Source organism: Diabrotica virgifera, chromosome 1 (assembly GCF_917563875.1).
Source record: "Diabrotica virgifera virgifera chromosome 1, PGI_DIABVI_V3a".
In the NCBI taxonomy this organism is placed as follows: Eukaryota; Metazoa; Arthropoda; class Insecta; order Coleoptera; family Chrysomelidae; genus Diabrotica; species Diabrotica virgifera.
In genome coordinates this window covers 64687660-64712345 of record NC_065443.1, presented here as the reverse complement: position 1 = coordinate 64712345, position 24686 = coordinate 64687660, and the positions used below count along the sequence as shown (strand labels likewise).

At 32.3% G+C, this 24686-nt stretch overlaps 1 protein-coding gene across 2 annotated transcripts in view; it reads right to left on the bottom strand.

Annotated features, from left to right (window-relative positions):
• LOC114330029 (transmembrane protein 132E) overlaps window positions 1-24686 on the bottom strand; it is a 260229-nt gene that overhangs the window by 48961 nt on the left and 186582 nt on the right. For both annotated transcript variants that reach the window (XR_003652410.2, XM_028279327.2), the window contains exons 8-12: window positions 23555-23757; window positions 21243-21555; window positions 9449-9640; window positions 9201-9389; window positions 4609-4813 (exon numbers count right to left, since the gene is read on the bottom strand). Coding sequence is in view for 1 of the 2 variants with exons in the window: in XM_028279327.2 (XP_028135128.1) it covers window positions 4609-4813; window positions 9201-9389; window positions 9449-9640; window positions 21243-21555; window positions 23555-23757 (1102 nt within the window). In the remaining variant the exon portion in view is untranslated. The remainder of the gene's footprint in view (window positions 1-4608; window positions 4814-9200; window positions 9390-9448; window positions 9641-21242; window positions 21556-23554; window positions 23758-24686) is intronic.

Here is a 24686-nt window from a genome sequence, read left to right as displayed (position 1 = left end):
AAAAAATTAAAATTTTTTAAAATCTTGCACAACAAAAACTGGAACATACAAAGATTTGTCAATTTTTTTACATATAAAAAAGGACTCCACCTATCTAATGCACTTTACAGAATTGAAATCGGATTATTTAAGCAGCCTCAGCAATGTTTTTAAGTTATAAACAATTTTTTGGCTTATAAACAAATTAGTGCTGTGGCCAGGAGGGGGTGCTACGGGCTCCTTTATTTAGATGGACTTACCCAAGTTTTTTTTATGTATTTTGACCAGTAGAACACGAATTTTTTGGGTAACAGTTGATCCGGATGTCGATAAGATTGTTATAAACAAAGAACTTGAGGAATTATATAAAATCGATTTTTCGCAAAATAAAACATTTTTTTGTATTTCTTGGGTAATTCTAAGCAAAAAATGTTCTTACAAGTTTTTTCGTAGGATGCATAGTTTTCGAGATAAACGCGGTGGAACTTTCAAAAAATCGAGAAATTGCAATTTTTGAACGCGAATAACGTTTGATTAAAAAATAAAATAGCAATTGTGCTGAGAGCATTTGAAAGTTAAGTCAAATTATACCGGTTTTAATTATTTGCATTGCTAAAAATATTTTTTTTATTATTAAACAAAGCTATTTGTTTATGAGCCAAAAAATTATTTATAAATTTAAAATATTGCTGGGACCCCTTAAATAATCCGATTTTAATTCTGTAAAGTGTATTAGATACGTAGATCACCTCTTTATATGTAAAAAAATTAGCCAACTTCTAAATGGTCTACTTTTTGTTCAGAAAGATTTTAAAAAATTTGAACTTTTTTAAAAACATTTAGATTGCAAATTTATTATGCAAAACGTATTAGGTCGATTTTAATGAAATTTGGTACACGATTTAAGTATGTTACAAATAATTTCCTAAGCGAATTACTAAGGTTCTAAGTGCCACCAAAGTGGTTAAAAAATATTGAATAAGAACAGACTTATTTTGCCCCCTTATTTTGTATTTATTGCTATATTGCAGAAAAGGTAATACCTTAAGACATTTTTTACCAGTCGTATATCATACAAAATTCAATTATCTTTATTTTATTTCTCTACGACTTTGTGACAAAACGAATCTTAAAGTTATAAGCAAAGAAAGCAGAAAAAAATCGATGTTTTTCGAAATTTTTAAATATTTTAATTTTTTTATTAATGTTCCGGGTATATTTGAGAAGGAGCATAAGTCAATTATTATTACTGAAGGTGTCACCTAACTTTATCTGCAAAAATCCGAATGCCACCTCTCACATCCAAAAATAGACGTTTTTTCGCAGATCCTTACTGGTCTATAATAATACCAGGCGATTATCCCGTTTCAGTTACTCAAATTAATTTTAAACCTGTTTTATTCTTGAAAATCGGTATACTTTGCAATGCATTCAATTTAGCGCATGTTTTCCCTGACGAGCTCATCAGAGTGAGTAATAGCCATTACATGCGAGTAGAATACTATACTTTTTCTACGATCTTTTTTATTTGGACTAGTAGAAAATAGTTATTTTCCTAAGTGCAGAAAGTCATACTTTTCCGCACGCGACTGCAGTTTGCCGAACGACGCAAAGCGGGAGTTCGGCAAGCAGTCGAGTGCGGAAAAGAGACTTTCTGCAAGCGTTAGGAAGAATATTTTTTCTATGAGTCTTTAAAAAATGACCAAATCTTAATCAGTTAATTTAATTAATATGAAAATACATACACAAATTAATTATTTGACAAGGTTGTCAAAACCAAATCTTCAGCATAATTGGTTAGCATGACGACGATTCAAAACCACTGTTATTGTCTACCGATTTGGCTTTCGAATAGTATGTCAAAATTATTTGATTTCATCGAATTCTCAGTAGTAATTGCACAAGAGCTCTAAAATTCTATATTAATTTTAGAGATCGAGTGCAATTTGCTGCGATTATTTCATGAATAAAACTGTTCAAAACCAAAATTTTATTGTAATTTATTTATGTAAGTACAAATTAGTACAATTAAACAAACAGTTGTTATAAATATTAATTTGACGGTTGAAAGTCATCACTTTTATAATTTTTAAGACATTAATTGTCATTAATGTCACTGAATGTATTTTTTCGTAGCAACGAAGGGCATCTGACGTAATATACTTGACGACGGGAAATTATCAGTAGTAATTGCACAAGAGCTCTGAAATTATTGAATTTTTCCCGAGTGACACTTCGACAGTTTTAATTTCACGAGCCGAAGGCGAGTGAAATTATGTCAAAGTGTCACGAGAGCAAAAATTCTATATTAATTTCAGAGGTCGAGTGCAATTTGTTGCGATTATTTCATGAATAAAACTGTTCAAAACCAAAATTTTATTGTAATTTATTTATGTAAGTACCATTAAACACACAGTTTTTATAAATATTTGACGATTGAAAGTCATCACTTTTATAATTTTTAAAACATTAATTGTCATTAATGTCACTGAATGTATTTTTTCGTAGCAACGAAGGGCATCTGACGTAATATACTTAACGACGGGAGATTATCAAAAATTATCGATTTAATTCAGATTTCTGTAGCTTTCTATTGGTCAGAATCTCCTATGAATGAAATAATCAATTTAATTTAGATTTCTGTAGCTTTCTATTGGTCAGAATCGCCTATGAATGAAATAATCGGGTATATAATATCACAAAAGAGTGACAATAAATTGAAAATAATGCGACAGATTTTCGAAAATTTATTGTCTGGCAATAGACACGAGAGCCCGTAGGGCTCGAGTGGCTATTGCCCAATGACAACAAATTTGAGTAAAAATGAAGCATTATTTTCTTATTAATTCTTACTGTCGTGTGATATTCGTAAGATTATTTTTTAATACGTATATTATGGATATTTTCTAAAATGTGACAGTTGTCAAAAGTAGGAAACTAATTGCCATTAAACAGAAACAATCTACTTAAAAAAATTCTATCGGTAATTTTCTACAGTAGATAATTCTCAGTATAATTTTAATCTGATTGGACAGAAATAAACACGTGATCAAATATCTTTCTATACGATTGAAAGTTAAAATCATCAAAAAATAATCGCGTTAATTTCATTAAAACATAACACAATAAGATATATTTGAAATAAATTAGTAAATAATATCTAAATATTAGTTTATTGCATGTATTATAATTACTTTAAGGACACATTAACATATCTAAATTAACATGCGTGCGGAAAAGTAAAACGCGTGTGGAAAAGTAAAACGCGCGCGGAAAAGTAACAAGCATGCGGAAAAGTAAAACTTTCTAAAGTAAAATGTGTGCGCGAAAGTAGAAAAGTATAATTATCAACTACTAACATTATTTAAAATCGAAAGATTTTATTTTTCATAAGAAAACATTTTTTTTCTAGCTATGGCAACACTGTTAGCATCGTAGAAATGTCATTAGTCATGGTATATAATAGCGGTGGCTTTTAAAAATAAGAGATTTTAAGGCAATTACATGAAAAAAAACGTTTGCTCCCAATAAAAATCTATTGTACAATCAAACAGTAAGTAAAACAGAATTCATTGATATAATCCATAAACGCTTTTACGGAATTAGTACACATTGTTTATGTTTACCTTTTAATAACGTCAATCTTAAAATGTCAAATGTTGAAATTTTAACGTAAAAAATATACTGATCCATTATTACAGTTAAAAATCCCTTAAACATTTTTCGAACTTAATTGTTAATATAAATTACAATGATTATTTTACTAAATAAAGTTTAAATAATTTTATTTGCTAATAATAAGTATATTAAAAGTGCCATGCACCACTTGAATCTAACTTCAACCCGTGAGTAATGACCCGTGAGTAACTTCAGCCCGCGAGTAATGAACTATTACTCACGGGTAAAGTAATGGGTGTTATTATCTATTCAAAAAGAGTGAATAATGAGCAAATTATTAAACGATAGTAGAAAAACAATTATTTTGACAGTAACATGACAGGGATGAAAGTCACATCTGAGAACGGACCGGATTAGCCCATAAGCATAGCAATTAGGTACATACCCATGTTCTAGTAGGGTGGCGCTTACTGTATACACATTTTTATGATTATTTTTTAATTTCCAATCTCAAATCAATATTTTTCATTACGTGTTTAATTCTGTTCAATCAGATTATTTTAATGGGAGAAATCTACTTAATTTCCAAGTTTAAAACTTTAATTCATTTTGATTTTTATATACGTACTTAATTCTCTTGTCCAGATTAGAATAAATTAAAAACGATCACGAATTTTTGTAATATAATAAAATAAAAACACTTTCTTTTTAATGGCATGGACTTTATGTCATTCAGCCAGTCACAACATGAGTATTAGTGTCATGTGTAGTGTGTATGTTGAGTAAGTGTCTTGTTACTTTGCAAAGAGACGCTAATTGTATCCGAACGTCTGCGGTCCCTCCGGTGAGTACTGATCCCACAAGGACAGAAACTATATTCATTTATTAATTTATAATAAATGAAAAATTTCTGACTTTGGTGAGATTCGAACCCACAACCTTTCGGATTTTTTCGATCCAAAGGCAGGCGCTCTTACCACTGAGCCACGGAGGGGGTATAAAAACACTTACCTTTTAGTATATCCTGAAGATCCGAAAATTCCCTTCCTTTTGAAGAACCGTAACTACCGCCATCGTTCTGTAGTATATCCGGTCTATGAATATCGATGGTACTAAAGTCAACGTTGATAGTAGCAGCTGCTGATGCCAACGGTCCAATCGGTTTTACTTTAGGTCTGCCACTACTTCTGCATTCTTCAGCTAATAGAAGTGTTACCTAAAAATAAAAAAAAAAAATAAATGTTTGGCATGATTTTTTGCGAAACAATTTATTTTCATAAATTGGAAATAAGTTTATGCCAATTTTATGTAATCAACAATTATTATTATTCATCAAATACACCACATTTTTAACGATGACATCCTCACACATTTAATTTAACCATCTCAGCAATAGTTGTGTATGTTCAGCGATAATACTGGTTGCAGTTATTTGATGAATTATATTCTATCGTTTGGGCCCGGATAGCTCAGGCGATAGCATTTTTGGCTTCCACGCAAGTAGGCCGGGGTTCGAAACCTAGCACCGGCGAGAACATCTAGACATTTTTAAAATGTCTATAGGCCCCAGAACGACTCGGCCTGAATAAAATGAGTACCTTGGGTAAAACCAGGGGCAATAAGGCTATAGCGTGAAACTGGCCCTGTTACCTTTCTTGTATACCGTAGGCCCTAGATATAGCAGACTACCCTGCTATAATCCGAAAGCCGAGTCAGCGGTATAAAACGGGAGACCATTATATTATAATATATTCTATCGTATGGCATGACTACGATGTTTGTCAGAATTAATTTTATTCATAACTTTTTTTTAACCCTCGTAAGGCGACCCCATACCTCGTTTTTCTCACCTATATTTTTAATATTCTTTTTGATTTTTGTCCATTTTTTATTCGCATTCAATTCAATTCTAAACGCATTCCATCCATTACAGCATTTAAAACTCTTTGCGTTTACGTGTTTTTGAAGTTATACTTCTTTATACGCGATTGAGAGTGAATTTTTATTATCCCACGCGCCTGCGCACACCGACAGTATGGAATTAATTGCTAAATCTAATTGCTAAATAAGGTGCAAAAAGAATATATATTAGTGTTTTTAGTAAATATATTTATTATAATTTTTGTGTCTTTGGATTTGTCTTGCTCGGGAGTCAGTAATAAGTATTATTTAAACATTTTTATTTTATACTTCACTTGATCTATTTGTCACCGTGATTGTAATTATGTCCGAGAAATGATATAAACAGAGCCGTGGTAAGTCACTGGTAAGAGCATTCGACTACGAATCGAGAGGTCCCGCGTTCAAATCCGGACAATTCATATTCCTTTTTTTTAATTTTTGGTAATGTTTTAATAAAAAAATTTTGAAAATGGTAAGTATTAAAATTAGTTTAATATTTAAATAAAATACAAATAAACTGTTTAAACTATATTATTTTGGTTGAAATCATAAATAATAGAAGTATAACTTCTTACGTGCGTACAAAGTACACACACATTCTTTTTTTTTATATAAAAATGACTGTAGATTACAAATGATGAAAATTTCATATCCTGAATTGGACGTTTCTGATGTTCCACATGGAGCTAACAGAGCTAAGGGGCAAGGTCGGTGTTACTTATGTCAGAGAAAAAAGACCAAAAGTCCCGGCATAACTGTATTATGTGAAAAAACTTTGTGTTGTCACTCTTTGAAAAAGTCATGTATTTGTCTTGCAACGATAATATTTTTTTTAAGAGGAAACAGTAGCGACCAACAGGTAGCCAAAACGCGTTCCAAGATTGTGGCTGTAATTTTGAATATTTTTTCGAGATATTTGGCACACGTATTCGTAATATAATAAAGAATGGCGGTACAGAGCCCAATTTGAAAAATATATTAATATGTGGAAATTACTCTGTAATTAAATACAATATTAAAAAAACGAGCCTGTACCGCCATTAAAAAGAACAAAAAAATACACTTTCTTCAAATAAACTTTTTTATCCGATGCCTAGATTTTGTGTCATTTTGGAACTACTAATGAAATAAAAAAATTTTAGTAGTTCCAAAATGACACAAAATCTAGGCATCGGAAAAAAAAGTGTATTTTTTTGTTCTTCTTAATGGCGGTAAAGGCTCGTTTTTTTAATATTGTATTTAATTACAGAGTAATTTCCACATATTAATATATTTTTCAAATTGGGCTCTGTACCGCCATTCTTTATTACAGGGTGTTTCATTAATAATTGTCCATATAGTAACTGGAGAAGCCTTAGCACAAAATAGGAAGATTTAACCTAAAACACTTAAATAAAACGTGGTTACTTACTGAAATACAGGGTGTTTTGTCTAAAAATTTAAAAATTATTTTTGCTCAGCATTTTAAAACTATTCAACGTATCCTTTTCATATTTGGCAAGAAGTATAGGTACTATACAGAATACTAAATTATGTTAAACAAACGTTTCTGGCTCTTAGCAGAGGCGTACCACGAGGGCAAGTGAATGGTTAGCCCCTTCCAAATTCTACGCCACTGGAGCAATTGCTATTTTAGTTAAATTTTTGGATTCTCCAATATTTTCTATTAAAATAATATACTCTTCATTCGTAACGATAAAGTCATTAGTTTTAGAGATCTTTGAAGTTAAAAATGAAACGACACGGTTATTTTGATTAATGTATTGTGTCGCTTCATTTTTAATGTCAGATATCTCGAAAACTAATCATTTTATCGTTACAAATAAACAGTATATTATTTACATAAAAAGTATTGGAAAATCAAAAAATTACACTAAAATAGCAATTTCGTCATTGGCGTAAAATTTGGGAAGGGTCAACCAGCCACTATCCCCTGTCGTACGCCTCTGGTAGTAGCTAGAAACGTTTATTTACCTTAATTTAGTAGGATGTACAGTACCTACACTTTCTATCAACTATGATAAGGATACGCCAAATAGTTTTAAAGTACTGGGTACAAATAATTTTTAAATTTTAATCATATGAATTATATCATAAAATTAATCAAAATAACTGTGCTGTTTCATATTTAACTTCAAATATCTCGAAAACTAATGACTTTATCGTTACCAATGAACAGTATATTATTTACGTAGAAAGTATTAGTGAATATAAAAATGGTACTAAAATAGTAATTCCTCCAATGGCGTAGAATTTGAGAAGGGTCAACCATTCACTACCCCCTATCGTTCGCCTCTGGTAGTAGCTAGAAAAGTTTGTTTATCATAATTTAGTAGGGTGTGTAGTAGTCGCACTTTCTGCCAAGTATGGAAAGGATACGTCGAATAGTATTAAAATGCTGAGCAAAAATAGTTTTTAAATTTTTAGATACAACACTCTGTAACTCATTAAGCAACCACATTTTATTTAAGTGTTTTAGGTTATATCTTCTTGTTTTGTGTTAAGGATTTTTCAGTTACTATATGGACAATTATTAATGAAACACCCTGTATATTACGAATACGTGTGCCAAATATCTCGAAAAAATATTCAAAATTACAGCCGCAATCTTGGAACGCGTTTTCGCTACCTGTTGATCGCTACTGTTTCCTCTTAAGAACAAATGAGTACTTTTTTGTAAAATTTTGTTTCATATCATAAATAAGTACTAATTATCTTTCAAATCAATTTCCCCGACGTTCACATACAAAAAGAGGATTATACAGTTGGGGTGCAAATGCACCCCGCACAGTTGTTTACGTAAGAATCTAAGCACCGCCTTACGAGAGTTAAAGAGAGTTGTGTGTGTGGACACATTATATATTTTAATTTTTAATTCATTAAAAAAAGAATTCGAAATAACTACCTATTATATTAAGGCCCGGGATTTATTGATCGACGTAATAGATCATATTTATCCAATTAGTACATCATTTTATTGCTTCTTGAAGACGAAAACTACTTGTAAAACACCTCTACTTATTCATATCAACATCTAAATAGCAAAAAGCTGATGAATCATCCGGTACCTGAAAGTATTACTACATCATGTATGTATCATACTTCAGAAAGATAGTGTTCGATCTGCAAAATTTGTAAGTCTTATTCGAGGGGCATGTTTAGGCATGACAAAATTTTAGACCACACTAAACATAAATCACGTAACAACTGTCAAAACAGGCACTACTACTGAAAACAATATTACCAACTTGCTACTGAAAACGACCAACTCCTAAGCTAATGAAAGAAGTTTGAAAACATCGCTACATATTCATCAATGGAACCCAAAGACACCTGAAACTAGACCGATCTGAGAGACCAACTTAAGGATAGCAAGTGAGACTTATCACCTTATATAAAATTCCACAGTTGTAGACTAGCCCTACATAATGTACCTTCCACTTAGGGTATTCCGGCTCGGCCACAGATTGATAGATTACATTCTTAAATAATTCTTCATCAATACAAGATCTTAACAAATAAAAAAACTTAAATTTAACCACCAGGGCAAAAGAAACTAAGCACGCAGTGCAATTGAAAAATGGAAGAAAGAAGATAACTGAACAAAACAAAAAAAAATGTATTACACGTAGCACATCGTAATGGTGAATAAATTCATATATATTTTTTATATATTGTAGTAAATTTAAGTCAAATTTTACCTGTAAAAGATCTCCGCTACCTTCACCAACAGCTATAACTCTGGGATGATGTGAAGCAACCATAGGCGCAAAAGCTACTACTTCAGGGTCTAAGCTTTCCACAACAAGATGATAGTCAGTGTCTGAAATGTCTCGAAGAGGAGTTTTTTGACCATCTGAGAACTCTAATTCAATATCTAGAAGACCCTCCTAAAAAACGATAACAAAATTTTGAGTTATTGAGTTTCAGATTCATATTTTAAATTTACCTGGTATTGTGCTGTTAATTTTCTAGTGATTCCAGTTTCGGCAACGTAAACGTTTTCCAAAGAGCTATCAGGGTAGATGTTGAGCTGTAGACCAGATACAACTTGAACGTAGAGCTTTGTTAATCCTACTTTGTCGTTGCCCACTCTAACTTCTTTAGAGCCGTATACTCTGCTCGTAATTGGGGACAACACCTGTAAAAAATTCAACAATGTTCGTTCAGAAAATGATCAGGTTATATAATTTCATGAAATATAGCAGCTTACTTTCAAAGGGGCTTTAGTTATTGTAATTTGTCAGGACGAGGACGACATGATAAGTATTATTTAGTGTTAAGGCTAAGACCCATTGGTAATACCAAAAACGAAGTTGATTACATCTTGTCGACATATAAATCTATCATTATAGACGTAATTGTGCTGTAGATTATCCCAAACCCTTTTTTCAGTGCGTCACAGATTATCGCATTCTCTCTAACGCATTACAGTTGGAAGTGACAAGAAAAAAACGTACCACTATGATTATTATACATTGAACTTGTATTCCTTGACGGGTATTTGCATATTAAAACGACTTATACTTTATTCATTTATTTTATTTATTTATTTATTTAATCAGTAAGGCCCATTTGTACCTTTCGGTGTTGGGCTGTTTACATCTAGTTCAATACCTACATTTCAATACATTTTAATAATTATAAAATACATACTTATTTTAACAATACAATTTTACTGAATATAAATTTGACACATCTTCCTGTCCATATATTTTAGTCTTGTGGTGCTTCTTTGATACTTCTTTTCCATGCTGTTCTATTTTGCGCTAATTGTTTTACCATACTCCATTGCAGTCATCTCTTCTCTGCTTCCTGTCTAACTTGTTCTTCCCATCTCATTCTTGGGCGGCCTACTTTGTTTTTACCTTGTACCCTGACTTTATATACTTTTTTTGTTGTTCTTGTGTTGTTCATTCTATGGATGTGGCATAGCCATCCTAACTGTCGTTCCCCTATAATTGTCTCTACCGGTTTTAACTGTAGAGCTTGAGTTATTGTGTCGTTTCTTATTTTGCCTCTTCTTGTGCCCCTCCTATTTTTCTTAGGAATCTCATTTCTGTAGCTTTAATTTTTCTTTTGTTGTTCTTTCTTAGCGTCCACGACTCACTCCCATAGACGATTGATGGCCTTACCACTTTTTGGTCCACTTGTGTTTTTACTTCTTTGGGTATCTCTTTCTTTCCAAACAACGTATTTCTTAATGTATTATAAATTGTCCCTGCTTTTCCTATTTTATTGTTTATTTCTTTGTCTATTACGACTTATACTTAAAGATGTATAATTGGTTGGCGATTACAATACTCTAAATAAATAACCTATCGATGACGCGAATAAAAATAATTTGACACAAAAGTAATCGAGTGTGATCGTATTTTCACAAATCATATGGTAAAATGGCAATTGTAATTTCTAGGTTAGTATTTTTCAGCGACGTAAATACAAATATTTTATGTCATTGGTATATTCGGACATTGTATAGTGAAATTTGATTTTATATTTATTTATTTTTACATTAAAGTATTTTAAATATTAATATTCTGGCAAATATTTGTATAAATACAGTTGAGTCCGCGAGTCGTTACCCATGCGTCATTAATACCTAGTGAGATAAAACAAATACTTTTTATCTAGCATCATTCTCTTCCACGTATGAAACTAATAACAAACTAGCTGCCGCCTGTTATTAAGTAAAAACAAATGTTATTTTTATGAACGATCTAGACTCAGTGCATTGAAAAGAGATACTTCTTCTATTTGTACTCAGTACCACTGAGAACCGGTATCAAAAGTAACCGTTACATGTCCGCACTGATTTTGCCCGTCTCTATTCGCCACGTCGATAGCCAACGGTTGGGTTGGGTTGTGCTCAACATGCGGCACGCTAGAAAAATAAATGCACGGGTCACCCGTCCCGCCGGCGCAGGTTGTGTCTCGCTTAGGTTCAAGGCCCGGTGCAAATTGAACCTAAGCGAGACACAACCTGCGCCGGCGGGACGGGTGACCCGTGCATTTATTTTTCTACAGCACCGCATATTAAACCCAACCCGACCCAACCGTTGGCTGTCGGTGTGACGAATAGAGACGGCCAAAAAATGTAACTAGTAACGTAACGTTTTAAAAATATCTTACACGTCCCTAGTAGTCGTAGCGGTATGACTTTCGAAAACATCGAATTTGATCATAAGCGGGTGCATAAAAAGATATCTTACACTGAGTATTTTACTTCTGCACATAATACCTACGTATTTAAAATAATATCTTCCCTACTGCTCGGTCATAACTCATATTCCTCAATTTACTGCTCGGATCACAATCATTTACAATAATTACTGCAGGACCGCAATCATTTACAATTACTGCAGGTCATAATTCATAAACCCTCCGCTACTGCTCGGTCATAAAAATAACACTATCTGCATATTTCGTTTTAATTTTTAAGCATAAACAAAAATGTAATATGTAATAATCAAAAATGTAATATGCCGACAAGTTAACATTACAAATAAATTCAAGAAACGATTCCCAAAAAAACCATGGTTTATAAAGGGGAATCGTTCCAAAAATGCAATAAGAAAAATTTGTCGTTTGAGGTCTAATCACGTACCAGTTCCCAAATTTCTATTTAAAATTCGTTTAAAAACCGATCCATATTGCAATTGTGGAAAAATACGAGACGCAGAGCATCAAATATTAAATTGCTCTCTAATACAAGCTCAAGTGAAAATCTTTTTGGACAAAATTTATAAGTTAAAGGATGTCATACATCCAATTAATTTAAAATTCTTATTAAATCAAAGTAATAATCCACAAGTGGTCATTTTATTATGTGAGCATATTAAAAATATTGAACTGAAAATATGAGTAGCTATGGTTAACTATATGTATTTAGAATTAGATAAATATTGTAGAAAAATGTAAAAATATTGTAATAAGTATAAAAAAAAAAAACAGAAACCATTAAGAAGACGAATAACCTCCGAGAGGATGAATCGGGTTTTAGTCTTACCGTAATTAAAAAGAAAAACAAAAAAAAAACAAAAAACAAAAGAAAATATATAACAAAACAAAAATAAAAAAGATCCAAAAAAAAAGGAAAAAAAATATAATTGAATAAAAAAATGAATAATATAATGAAAAATAAAAGTAAAAAATGTGAATATAAAATAATAATAATAATAATGATATGATGATATTGTAATGTATAAATAAGGAAGGAAAATAAACATAGAGTATGTAGTTGAAATTAATGTAAAAATGAGCAAAATCGGTTAGATGGGCGAATGGACCCTAAGGTCCGCAGTCATACAAACCCAAGAAAAAAAAATATGCCGACAAGTTGAATTTGAGGGTAATACGATATTTTTATCGATCACGGTTTTAAGTAACATTAATTAACATGAACATGAACAGCTTTGAGATGCTACGTGTTCTCGATACTGCAATATGACCTTGAAAGCTGGACATTGAAGCATAAGCTACAGTCATTTAAAATGTGGTGTTACAGAAGGATGCTTAGAATAGGATGGACACAGAAGAAAACGAACACGGAAGTATTGCGAGAAATGGGCAAATAATGCGAAATAATAAACACAATAAAAATAAGAAAGTTACAATATCTGGGACACGTAATGAGGGGACAACGATATGAAATGCTAAGATCGATAATGCAGGGAAAGATAAGAGGCGGAAGGAGTATAGGAAGAAGGAGACTGTCATGGTTGAATAATTTAAGGGACTGGTTTAAATGAAGTTCTATAGAACTCTTGAAGAAGAAGATATGTAGCAATATGAGAAATACGGGTATTGAAAAATCTGAGTTTAGTATTACCAGGGAACAACGAACACATGTTCTTTGGTATTACTTGTTATTGTTCGGTCTTTCCATATTTTAATTAACTTTTATGAAATGAATATCACATACTCTTTGTATATGTATATTGTATTCATTGATTTTGAGAAGCATTTGATACAGTAGAGAATTGGGCAATAATAAATTACCGGGCCTTATAAAACGGAAGAAATTGATTATAGATTAAATAAATCTAATATATAATAAATATGGAAAAGCAATAATATCTGTACACAAACGGAACAAACTGAGCTAATTAAGATAAACTTAGTCCAGGAACTGAAGCTTTTCACCTCGCAATATTTACAGAATGGATCGATTTGCTTAAAAATTTGAGAATATGTAGTGGACAGTCCAAGGATCAAAATCTATATGATGCCGAAAGGCGCTTTTACCATGGGGGTGGTTGCCACACAATCTCGGGGGTGGAAATTTTTTATTATATTTTGACCACAAAAGTTGGTAAAAACATTCATTCTAAGCAAAAAATGGTCTATACATTTTTTTGATAAAATTAATAGTTTTTGATTTATTCGCTATCGAAAGTGTTAGTTTTATATCTAAGAAATCAATGTTTTTCGGTATAGGTACTCATTTACAATTCTTGTGCCGCAGAAAACATTTTTCAAACCAAGTTCTTGGAAATTAAACAATCTACAATTTCATATTGAATCATTTTTTCGTATCTCTGATGCTTATCTTTCTATTCTGAAGAAAATGGCATTTTTTACCAAACTACAAAAATTCGTTATTAGCTTTTAACTCCAGTTTTTTTAAAACTAATCATTATAAGCCAGTCATACGTCTAGAATCTATTAATAATACACAAATAAAGAAAAATGAATAAGACCAATGACTAAAAACACCGCTAACTTATATTATTATGCTTCCAATTGGATTTCTCTTTTTTTTTCATAAAAATATATTGATTTTTTAACCGTAACTTTTTAATTTTTTATCTTAGATATCATTTTAAAGTCTTCTACTTTAAAATGTATAATATACGTCTGAATTGCCAATATAAATGAGTCAGATTAAATAAATTATTAGAAGAATTTTTTTACTGAGCAACAACATTTTTGTTTATTTTAGTAGTATTTTGTATTTTGACAACGAAACCCGATTTGGGCTTCGAAACGTTAAAAAAATCATTTTTTTCATAACATTGTGGCTTATCTCCCATTGAAAATAGTTGATTATAAAAATGCCACAAGGAAATAGCTTCAGAACAACATCTTAGAAAGAATTTTATAGGTTTTTATAAGATCTATAAGGCTATTAATATTAAATCTTTTTGAAATCCTCAGTTTCAAAAAGAGGTGATTTTGAAAGGGTTGGTAAAGGTGGTTTTTGCTTGTTATTACAAGTTTTAATTGGCAATAGATCACTCAATTTTTGCCGTAGGAAAAATTTTTGAAAACCGTGTTCTTGGGAATTAAATAAACTACAATTTCATTTTTAAACATTTTTTCGTATCTCTGATGCTAATCTTTCTATTCCGAAGAAAAGGGCATTTTTTACCAAACTACAAAAATTAATTATTCGCTTTTAACTCCATTTTATTAAAAACTAATAATTTTAAGCCGGTCAAACTTCTAGAACCTATTAATAATACATAAATGAAGAAGGCCAAATAGGGTCAATGGCTAATTTTAATTAAGCTGGTGATAAGGGGGTTGTTTCCGATAAATTTTTTGCTGAAAAAACAAATAGGGACTGACATTATTTTCATTATAAGTTACTTAATTTTTGAGCTAGAGACAAAATTTCTAGAGATATATATTTTTAAATACTTTAAATTAGTTTCAACCAGTTATCCTCGAAAAATGCATAGTTTTCCGTCGTTTTACTTTGAATCTACAATATTTAGCATTTGACGAAGAAGAGGTAACATATAAAAAAGTATAGCTCGATTACCCTTGGTTTAAAAAAAAAAATAAAAAAAAAACAGATTTGTTTATTTTTTCAAAATGTACATTTTTATTAAGCAAAGTTGATTTGATAAAACGAAAACTTTTTGAGATATTAGCAGAAAACTAAATAAAAACATTGATTTTTTCGATATAAAACTAATGCCCGATTTCACCAACGATACCTAAATATTTAAGAATTACCTAAGTGGGTTTAGGTACTTCCTAACTCTAAAACGGATTTCACCATACGATAAGAATTGCCTAAACCGCTTAAGCATTACCTTACGTTACGGTACGGATTTCGATCTCCCTAAACTTTAGGTATTACTTTTCGTTGGCAGTCAGGTTATATTTTTACAATTTTGACTAATGTACTTTAATGTGACGTTTGTCAATAATTTGCTTTTTACCTTAATTTTTCTGTTATGCTGTAATATTAGGTATATTAGTTGTAATTTTGTATTTTCTTTTATATTATTAATATAATATATGTTGGAAAATATAGAAAATCCTTTGGAGTTTTTTACAGGTCTGTTGACAAAATTATGTAGTCTACCTACTACCTAACAAACTAGTGTTGTATTTCAAAAACCCATTCATGATATAACTAAAAGTGTGTCATTAAAAAATTAATAATAAAAAGCAATTTTCAACATATTATTTATTTTAAAATTATTTCATTAATGACAATTCAACTAACTTCAATTTTTCGTCATATGTGAAATTTACAACTCTTTTCTTTTCCTCCATTTCACTGTACATATACAAATAACATACAAGACTATATTTATTATATACACACTTATTATATGTGGTATATTATATGTGGTATATATTATACCACATTTATTATATGCACAAATAACTAACTACTAATGCCTGGTTGCACCAACAGATCTTAAGCTCCTGCTTAGCTAAGCTCTACTTATAAATATTGCCTCCTTGAGTATCACTTAAGTTGCACCATAATTTTAGATTCTTACCTTATTATCTATTATATCTATTATTATATTATGGTATTCTTATTGTAATATATTATAGTTATATTATATTAATTCTTATGATATTCTCGACTTAAGCTTAAGAACTGTTGGTGCAACCGGGCATAAATAAAATAACTATAACAGTACAAATCTGAATAAAAACAAATTGGCAAACAAACAATAATGACAAATAATCGATAAAGTAGGGAAATGTCATCTTATTCTTCTTTTTATTTATCAAAAATAGTTCAAACGCACCCTAGGTAATACCTAGGAAAGCATTTCCTAGATAAGCAGTTCTTTTAGTTGTGAAATGCGATTGTTCCTAAGTATTGACTTAAGAAGTTCCTATCGATAAGAATTACTTAATAAGGCAACTGTTTAGGTATCGTTGGTGAAATCGGGCATTACACTTTCGATAGCGAATACATACATGGAAAAGTATTGATTTTATCAAAAAAATGTATAGAACGTTTTTTGCTTAGAATAAAATGTTTTCACCAACTTTTGCGGTCTAAATATAATAAAAGTTTCCACCCCCGAGATGGGGTGGCAACCACCCCCATAGTAAAAGCGCCTTTCGACATCATATAGATTTTGATCCTTGGACTATCCACTACTTACAAATTTTCAAGCAAATCGATCCATTCTGTAAAAATTGCGAGGTTTTGTTCTATTGTAAGCTTCATTACTTGTACTAACTGGGGAGTCAGACAGGAGATACCATTTCATCAAATCTGTGGTAGTAATATAAACGGTGAATATATGAACCATTTGCGATATGCTGATTACATCGTACTCATATCTAGTAAAAAAGAAGAATTGCAAAAAATGATTGAATAGTTGAATAACGAATTGAGAAAAATAGGCTTAAAGATCAACTGCCATAAAATTAAAACTATGACCAGAACTTAAAACAAGAAGTTTTCCGACCGGTTTCGGAGTTAACAATAATTTCAAACTAAAAAAAAAATAGTAACATAGGATTGCGATTAGAGTTTCTTTCCACATCAGTACGTACTTTCTTGTCCATACATTGTTTACATGAAATCTTTTACTCGAAGAGTCAGACAAGAATTAATTATTCTCCTAGTTTCCCGGAAGCACTCAAAAACGTTCATTGATTTCTATTTCCAAGTATGTATAACGTAACTATAACGCCGTCGTCTGGTCTGGCTGCATGCCATTACAGCATCGAAATTAACCCACTTTCTTTTGGATGACATTCAGTATAATGTCCTAGAAATATCTATCATACATTGCCAAAGGATATCTTAAAATCGATCACAAGGAAAAAAGGTCATGGGTCAGTAATACGACTGGTAATAAACGTACTACTAATGTGGTATAGAAAATTCTTAGAAAAATTGGGTATGTACACCGCGTGTACATAAACTGAGCAAACTTCAGTAAAGAAAGGAATCGGCTAATCTCAAAATCATCTCAATAACCACTCTGATACCCCAAACCTATGAGTAAATTAGTTTTTTCTAATTGTCTCAGAAGCGAAAGTAAAAACTTTAGTTTTTATAATTTTCTCTAATATAGCTTTTAATTTCCAACATGAATCAAACATTTTTTTTGTCACAAACTAAGTTTTCAATCTAATAATACATAAAACGACAATAAAATGTCATTCTACATACCACCAGATTGAAAACAGTGGGAAACTTCTCTGGTAACAACCTCCGAGGCTTTTAAAAATTATAAGCCATGCGGGTGCCAAGACTATCGGAAGATGAGGGAATTTTAAAGTTTGTAATTCCCGCCCCATCTGCTCAGGGTGGTAAAAGCTCCATCGAGAAGGTTTCCTACTAGACAAAGCAACGAAGTACTAAAAAGGCAAAAACCTAGGAATTTTGTGCAGTAAGATGAATCGTCATGCAACATTTTGCATTCAATTCGAGAGAGTGTCAGGCAATTTTGTGAACTAAATTGCTCTGCGGCAAAAACTTTTGTGCATGAGAAAATGCATTTTCAAAGTGCATCTCGAAGAGATGGAAAATGAAAAATTTAGAACTCAGGAAATATTGACGGAATATACGTTCAATTTTTATATTTGGGGGTTTTGGAGGTCAGTGAACACAAATTTAATGACGGCTATGTTCTCCAAGGTACCTGGTGCCCAGGGTGGAGCTCGTCGCCTGGGACGATCGAATAATTCGCGGGACGATCGAATAATTCGCGAAATGAAGATTGGATCGAAACTGAAAAATACGCGTTTAATATTTTTCAAAAATCTATCGAATGGCACTAAAGGCGACCCCCCACACCATCCCCTGTAGGTGGAGTGGGAGTAACTTTAAAATCTTACACGGAAACGCCCATTTGTTATTACAGATTTGGATTGCTTACGTAAAAATAAGCGACCATTATTCGAGAAATTTTTTCGAATTGTGGATAGACGGCGCTATAATCGGAAAAAACGATTTATCGTGATAACATAGGTAAATTATAGAAACGGTCTAATATCTCGAGAAATACATTTCCAAATAAAAGACCAAAAAATACGTATTTAATATTTTTTAAGAACCTATCGAATAACATCAACCATGACTCTCCACTCCACCCCCTGGAGGTGGGGTGGGGGTTAACTTTAAAATCTTAAATGGGAATCCCCATGTTTTATTGCAGATTTGGATTCCTCATGAAAAAATAAGTAATATTTATTCGAAATATTTTTTAGAATTGTTAATAGATGGTGCTAATAAATAGTGTTTTTCCGATTATAGCGCCATCTATCCATAATTCGAAAAAATTTCTCGAACAATGGTTACTTATTTTTACGTAAGGAATCCAAATGTGCAATAAAAAATGGGGACTCCTATTTACGATTTTAAAATTACACCCCACCCCACCTCCAGGGTGTGGAGCGGAGGGTCGTGTTTTATATTATTCGATAGGTTCTTAAATATATAAGAGGTATTTTTTGGTTTTTTATTTGGAAGTGTATTTCTCGAGGATATTAGACCGTTTCTATAATTTACCTATGGTATCACGAAAAAAAAATAGTATTTATAGGCTAATAAATAGTGTTTTTCCGATTATAGCGCCATCTATCCACAATTATAAAAAATGTCTCGAATAAGAGTTGCTTACTTGTAGGTAAGCAACCCAAATCTGCAATAACTAATGGGGTTTCTATTTAAGATTTTAAAGTTACCCCCACCCCAGCTCCAGGGGGTGGAGTGGGGTGGTCGTGTTTAGTGTCATTCGATAGATTTTTGAAAAATATTGCATGTATTTTTCAATTTTGCGATCCAATCTTCATTTCGCGAATTATTCGATCGTCCCGCGAATTATTCGATTGTCCCGCGAGATATTCGGTCGTCCCAGGCGACGAGTTCGTGTTAAGCGTCAAAATTTAACTTATTTTCGTCAATATTTCCTGAGTCCTAAATTTTTCATTTTCCATCTCTTCGAGATTCACTTTAAAGATGCTTTTTCTCATGCGCAAAATTTTTTGCCGGAGATCAGTTTAGTTCACAAAATTGCCTGGCACTCTCACGAATCGAATGCAAAAAGTTGCATGACGATTCATCTTACTGCACAAAATTCCTAGGTTTAATGCTTCGTTGCCTCGTCTATACGTAATTCGATATTTGTAAACTACTACGGCAAAGCGGCAAGTGAGAGAGTGAGTAGTTGAATGTGAATGCTTACTCGCGCTCGCGCTGCCAGTCCTTTGACTTCCATCTCGAAAACCGACTTTTGAGGCATCGTCGTGCAATGGCAGTAGCATGAGCATGAGCAGCGCGAGTGAGCTATTTACACATTCACGCTGCCCACTTCCCTGCCCAATTCCCTGTCCAACAGGACTGAGTATAAATGCGGTATTTATTTTGGCAGAATTCTTTTAACTTTTCAATAAAAATAAAAATAGAAGAATGAAACCTTGAATAAAATGATTCACAGGCATTCGTGTTCCTCGCAATAGACGGATTCTGATTAGACCATATCTGTGGTGGAAATATTATTCAACTTCAACGGGATTTTTCAATTTCTGAATTTATATCGTCATATTCTTGTACCAAACCCAAATATTGAATTTTTTTAAACCAGTTTTAATGTAATAGAAAACGGCATCCGCTAATTTTTACATTGGGCCACATATCCATTAAAACACAATGAATTGCTTTTTCAAAGTCCACAAATATTTCAGTTGGCTCTAATAATTGAAATGTTTTACAAAATCTTAGACTTTGTATCTCATTGGCAATTATTTGTCCTTTAACAAACAGTATGCTAAAGGAACAGTCCATTTTCCAAGCCATGCAAAGTAAATAATTGGAGACAAAATTTGGTACTGTATGAAAATATACCATCCATATACAAAGTTTTCATTTATACAACAAATGAATATTTGTTTCATATGATAATACAATAATTATGTTAAATTCAGGATGGTTTAAAAACACAAAACTTTCATTATGACAGCTTACCTGCTTTACGGCACGGTGTCGATTTTTCCCGAAATAAAATTTGACCCTTCAATTACCTCAGGTAATAAACACGATTTGGTGTCGAAAATCCGCCCGCCGGTAAGCACCCATCCATCTGAACAGTCTTGAGATGACATACAGACTCTGAAGATGGCATTTTAAGCCGAAAGCTCTCAACTAGGAATTAAATGCTTTAGATACTTTTAAGGTACTTTTCTTTTCAATTCATTCACATAGAAATTAGCTCTTAAAATCTCACAGCTTTATATAGAAAAAGACAATGAATATCAAGGTGACAAATAGAATAAAACAAGGACAAAACAATTATGATGATTTGGATACAATTATAAATGTCGTAGATGTGAGAATAGGTGAAAATAAGGTGTGCAAAAATAAAGACAAGCAGAACAATGACATCAAGGAACAGATCCATATTAATAAGCGAAATAGAGATTATAGGGCAGCAAAAGGTGATGAAAAAACCTAAAATTTTTACCTAGGTACTTGGTAAAATCTAATGAATAAAAAAAATTAAGCAAAATAATATACTAACCTGTACTTCAGTTCTGCCAACACTTCTTCCTTGTAGTACTCTTCCGTGAAGACTGGCAATCCTGGGATCGCTGACTCTTAACCAAGGTAGTACCAGATCAGTAACACGAAGGTAAGTTCTTCTGTTTATTAAGTAAGTCGTTCTGCCAGAGGAATGATCCGAAGCAAGGAAATGGGCGTAAACATCTACAGACGTTTGCTGATATCTTAACCGGCATACTGGTTTTTCTACGACGTTGCCAGTTTCGTCGATTGATGATACACCCCAGTTGGTATCGAATGATCTCTTTCGTCTTCTTTTGGATTTTGTTAATCTGATATAAACAAAAATTATATTAATTAAAATTTTTTATTAATATTAATAACTTTAATGAATAACAGTACTCAATTAATAACCAAAATTTTGTTATATTATTAAATTAACACATTTCCATTACTTAATATGGACATACCTTAAATTTAACTTTTCATTTAATCTAATTGATATGTTATACAAAAACAAATATAAAGAATTGAGAGAAGAATTGGCACAAGAGAGGCATTACTTACTATACAAACATTCATAGAACGGTGTCAAGATGTCAAATGTGATGTAAATATATGCTCGTTGACTTTGAGAAAGCCTTCGACAAAATACAACACAGAAGGATTGCAAACATATTACGGAACACAGAAATAGATGATCAGGATGTGAGAATCATTACAAATTTATAGCGATATCGCAAATCCATAATTCGAGTAGACCAACTAAAATCTAAAGAGATTCCAATAAGAAGGGGAATACAAGGATGTGTACTACCCCCTCTACTTTTTAATTTCTTCTCAGAAGAAAGTTTTGAGAAGGCACTAGAAGACACCAATGACGGCATATCAATTAACGGAATAATAATAGTCTCCCGTTTTATACCGCGCACGTGGCTTTGGGAGTATAGCAGGGTAGTCTGCTATATCTAGGGCCTACGGTATACAAGGAAGGTAACAGGGCCAGTGCTACGCTTCAACCGCCTATTATTACCACTGGTTTTACCCAAGGTACTAATTTTATTCAGGCTGAGTCGACCTGGGACCTATAAACATTTTAAAAATGTCTAGTTGTTCTTGCCGGGGCGGGGGTAGGATTTGAACTCCGGACCACCGGCACGCGAGCCAAGCACACTACCGCTTAGCTACGCCAACCGTAGTATAACGGAATACTAGTGAATAATCTCAAATATGCAGACGATCCAATACTCTTTGTGGACAGCATAGAAGGTCTGCGAATTTTGATTGATCGCACTAAGCAGTACTGCGAAATGTATGGAATTGATCCGAATAAAAAAAAAAAAAAACAAATCGTGACTGTCAGTAAGAATAAGATTGAAGACGAAACAATCTACGTTAAAGGTAAAGCTTTAGAGAAAGTAGCCAGATACAATTATTTGGGATGTGAGCTAAATAAACAATGGGACCGAAGCCTCGAAATAAAACGACGCATTGAGACGACAGAAGAGCTTTCAATAAGATGAAAACAGTATTATGCAATGCAAAACTGGAAATAGAAAAATAAGAACTAGAGTATTGAGATGCTGCGTATTCTCTGTCCTTTTATATGAAGTTGAAGCATGGACAATAATTACGGACACAAATGAAAAGCCTTGCCAGCTTTGAAGATGTGGTGTTATCGAAGAATGTGGAAAATATCATGGAAAAACACGTAACAAACATGGAAATATTAAGAAAGAGGAAAAAAGAAATACTCAACACTATGAATGAAACAAAAATGAGCTACTTTAGCACATACTACGAAATTAAAAATATGAGTTGATGCGTTACACAACGGAAAGTGTAAGGAAAAAGAAAACCGGGTAGACGACGCACGTCCTAGCTGAAAATTTTAAAGCAGTGGGGTAGAGAAAGAACTCTTCCGAACCGCCGCAGACAGAGTAACATGGGCCATGATGATAGCCAATGTCCTTAAAGGATGAGGCATATGAAGAAGAAGAAGAAGAAGAAGAAGAAGAAGAAGAGAATAATTACACTTCTGAGTTAATGACTAACACCTAAAATATTAAAAACACCAACTATTTTTATAATAACTTACATGGGATTGTAGTCTGGTGAAGAAGAAGAAGAAGAAGAAGAGAATAATTACACTTCTGAGTTAATGACTAACACCTAAAATATTAAAAACACCAACTATTTTTATAATAACTTACATGGGATTGTAGTCTGGTGAAGAAGAAGAAGAAGAAGAAGAAGAGAATAATTACACTTCTGAGTTAATGACTAACACCTAAAATATTAAAAACACCAACTATTTTTATAATAACTTACATGGGATTGTAGTCTGGTACTCTCCATGATTTAAGTTGAGACAATCTTGTGTCGGCGACTGATAAATCTAGTGGAAATTCCGGCATCCATACTGTAAATTGAGCTAAACCAGTGTATGTTCCGTATTTGACAATCACAGATCCATTTACTGATCCCCTGGCCTCGCTTCCGTCCACATAAACTGAACCACATGATGAAGATACCTAAAAAATGAAAAAAATTCCAGTAAAGTTATTTTAAAGTAAAAAATAACTTAAAAGTAAATAAAAGGTATTAGCATATTAAGTATTTCTTCTTGTACGCTATCCTGAACGTTCTGTGCCCATTCTTCCATTATGAGTAAAGATTGTTCGCTTTGTTATTCAACGCAACATACATTATTTCACCATTTCTACAAGCTAGCTACATCCCATTTACCTACTTATCTACCATGTCATTGCCTACACTAAAATCACAATAAAGATGCACTAGACATAAACAAACCAAATACGTTGAATGCTACAAGGAGCACTCCAAATCATTATTTACAATGTATATACATTGTAAATCCCAAATCATGATTTAGGTACAAAGTTTATATATTGTAAATCATGATTCGGGACTTTCGGGAGTGCTCCTCGTAACATTCAACGTGACATGGTTTGTTTATTTCTAGTGCATCTTTATTGTGATTTTAGTATATAATGATTTTTCCATAACCGTAACGATTTCACAAGGATTATGATGGTGCTTTGAGGCTAGTCACAGTAATAAAAAGATTCGCAGACATTATTTTATGGTTGACAACATTGTAGATGTTTTTGTTATGACATCTTTCTGATAAATCCGAGTACACAAAACAAATGGTGACTATGGGACTGCGGCGCTGTCCGAGTTATAAAAACTGTATTCAGTCTTAGAACAAGTCTTTTATATGGATATAAACAGTATTAAATAAAAAACAAAAATAAAGCTGTTAATCGTTTATGGTTTAATATATACAGTAGAACGTCGATTATGCGAACGTCGATCAACCGAACGACCGCTTATCCGAACTCCCAACTTGTGTAAAAACTCGATTGAAAATGCCTAAACGAAAGCGTATTGTCCTTTCTATGAAATTTTTTAATGCTTAAAAATCTTCATTTTGTTG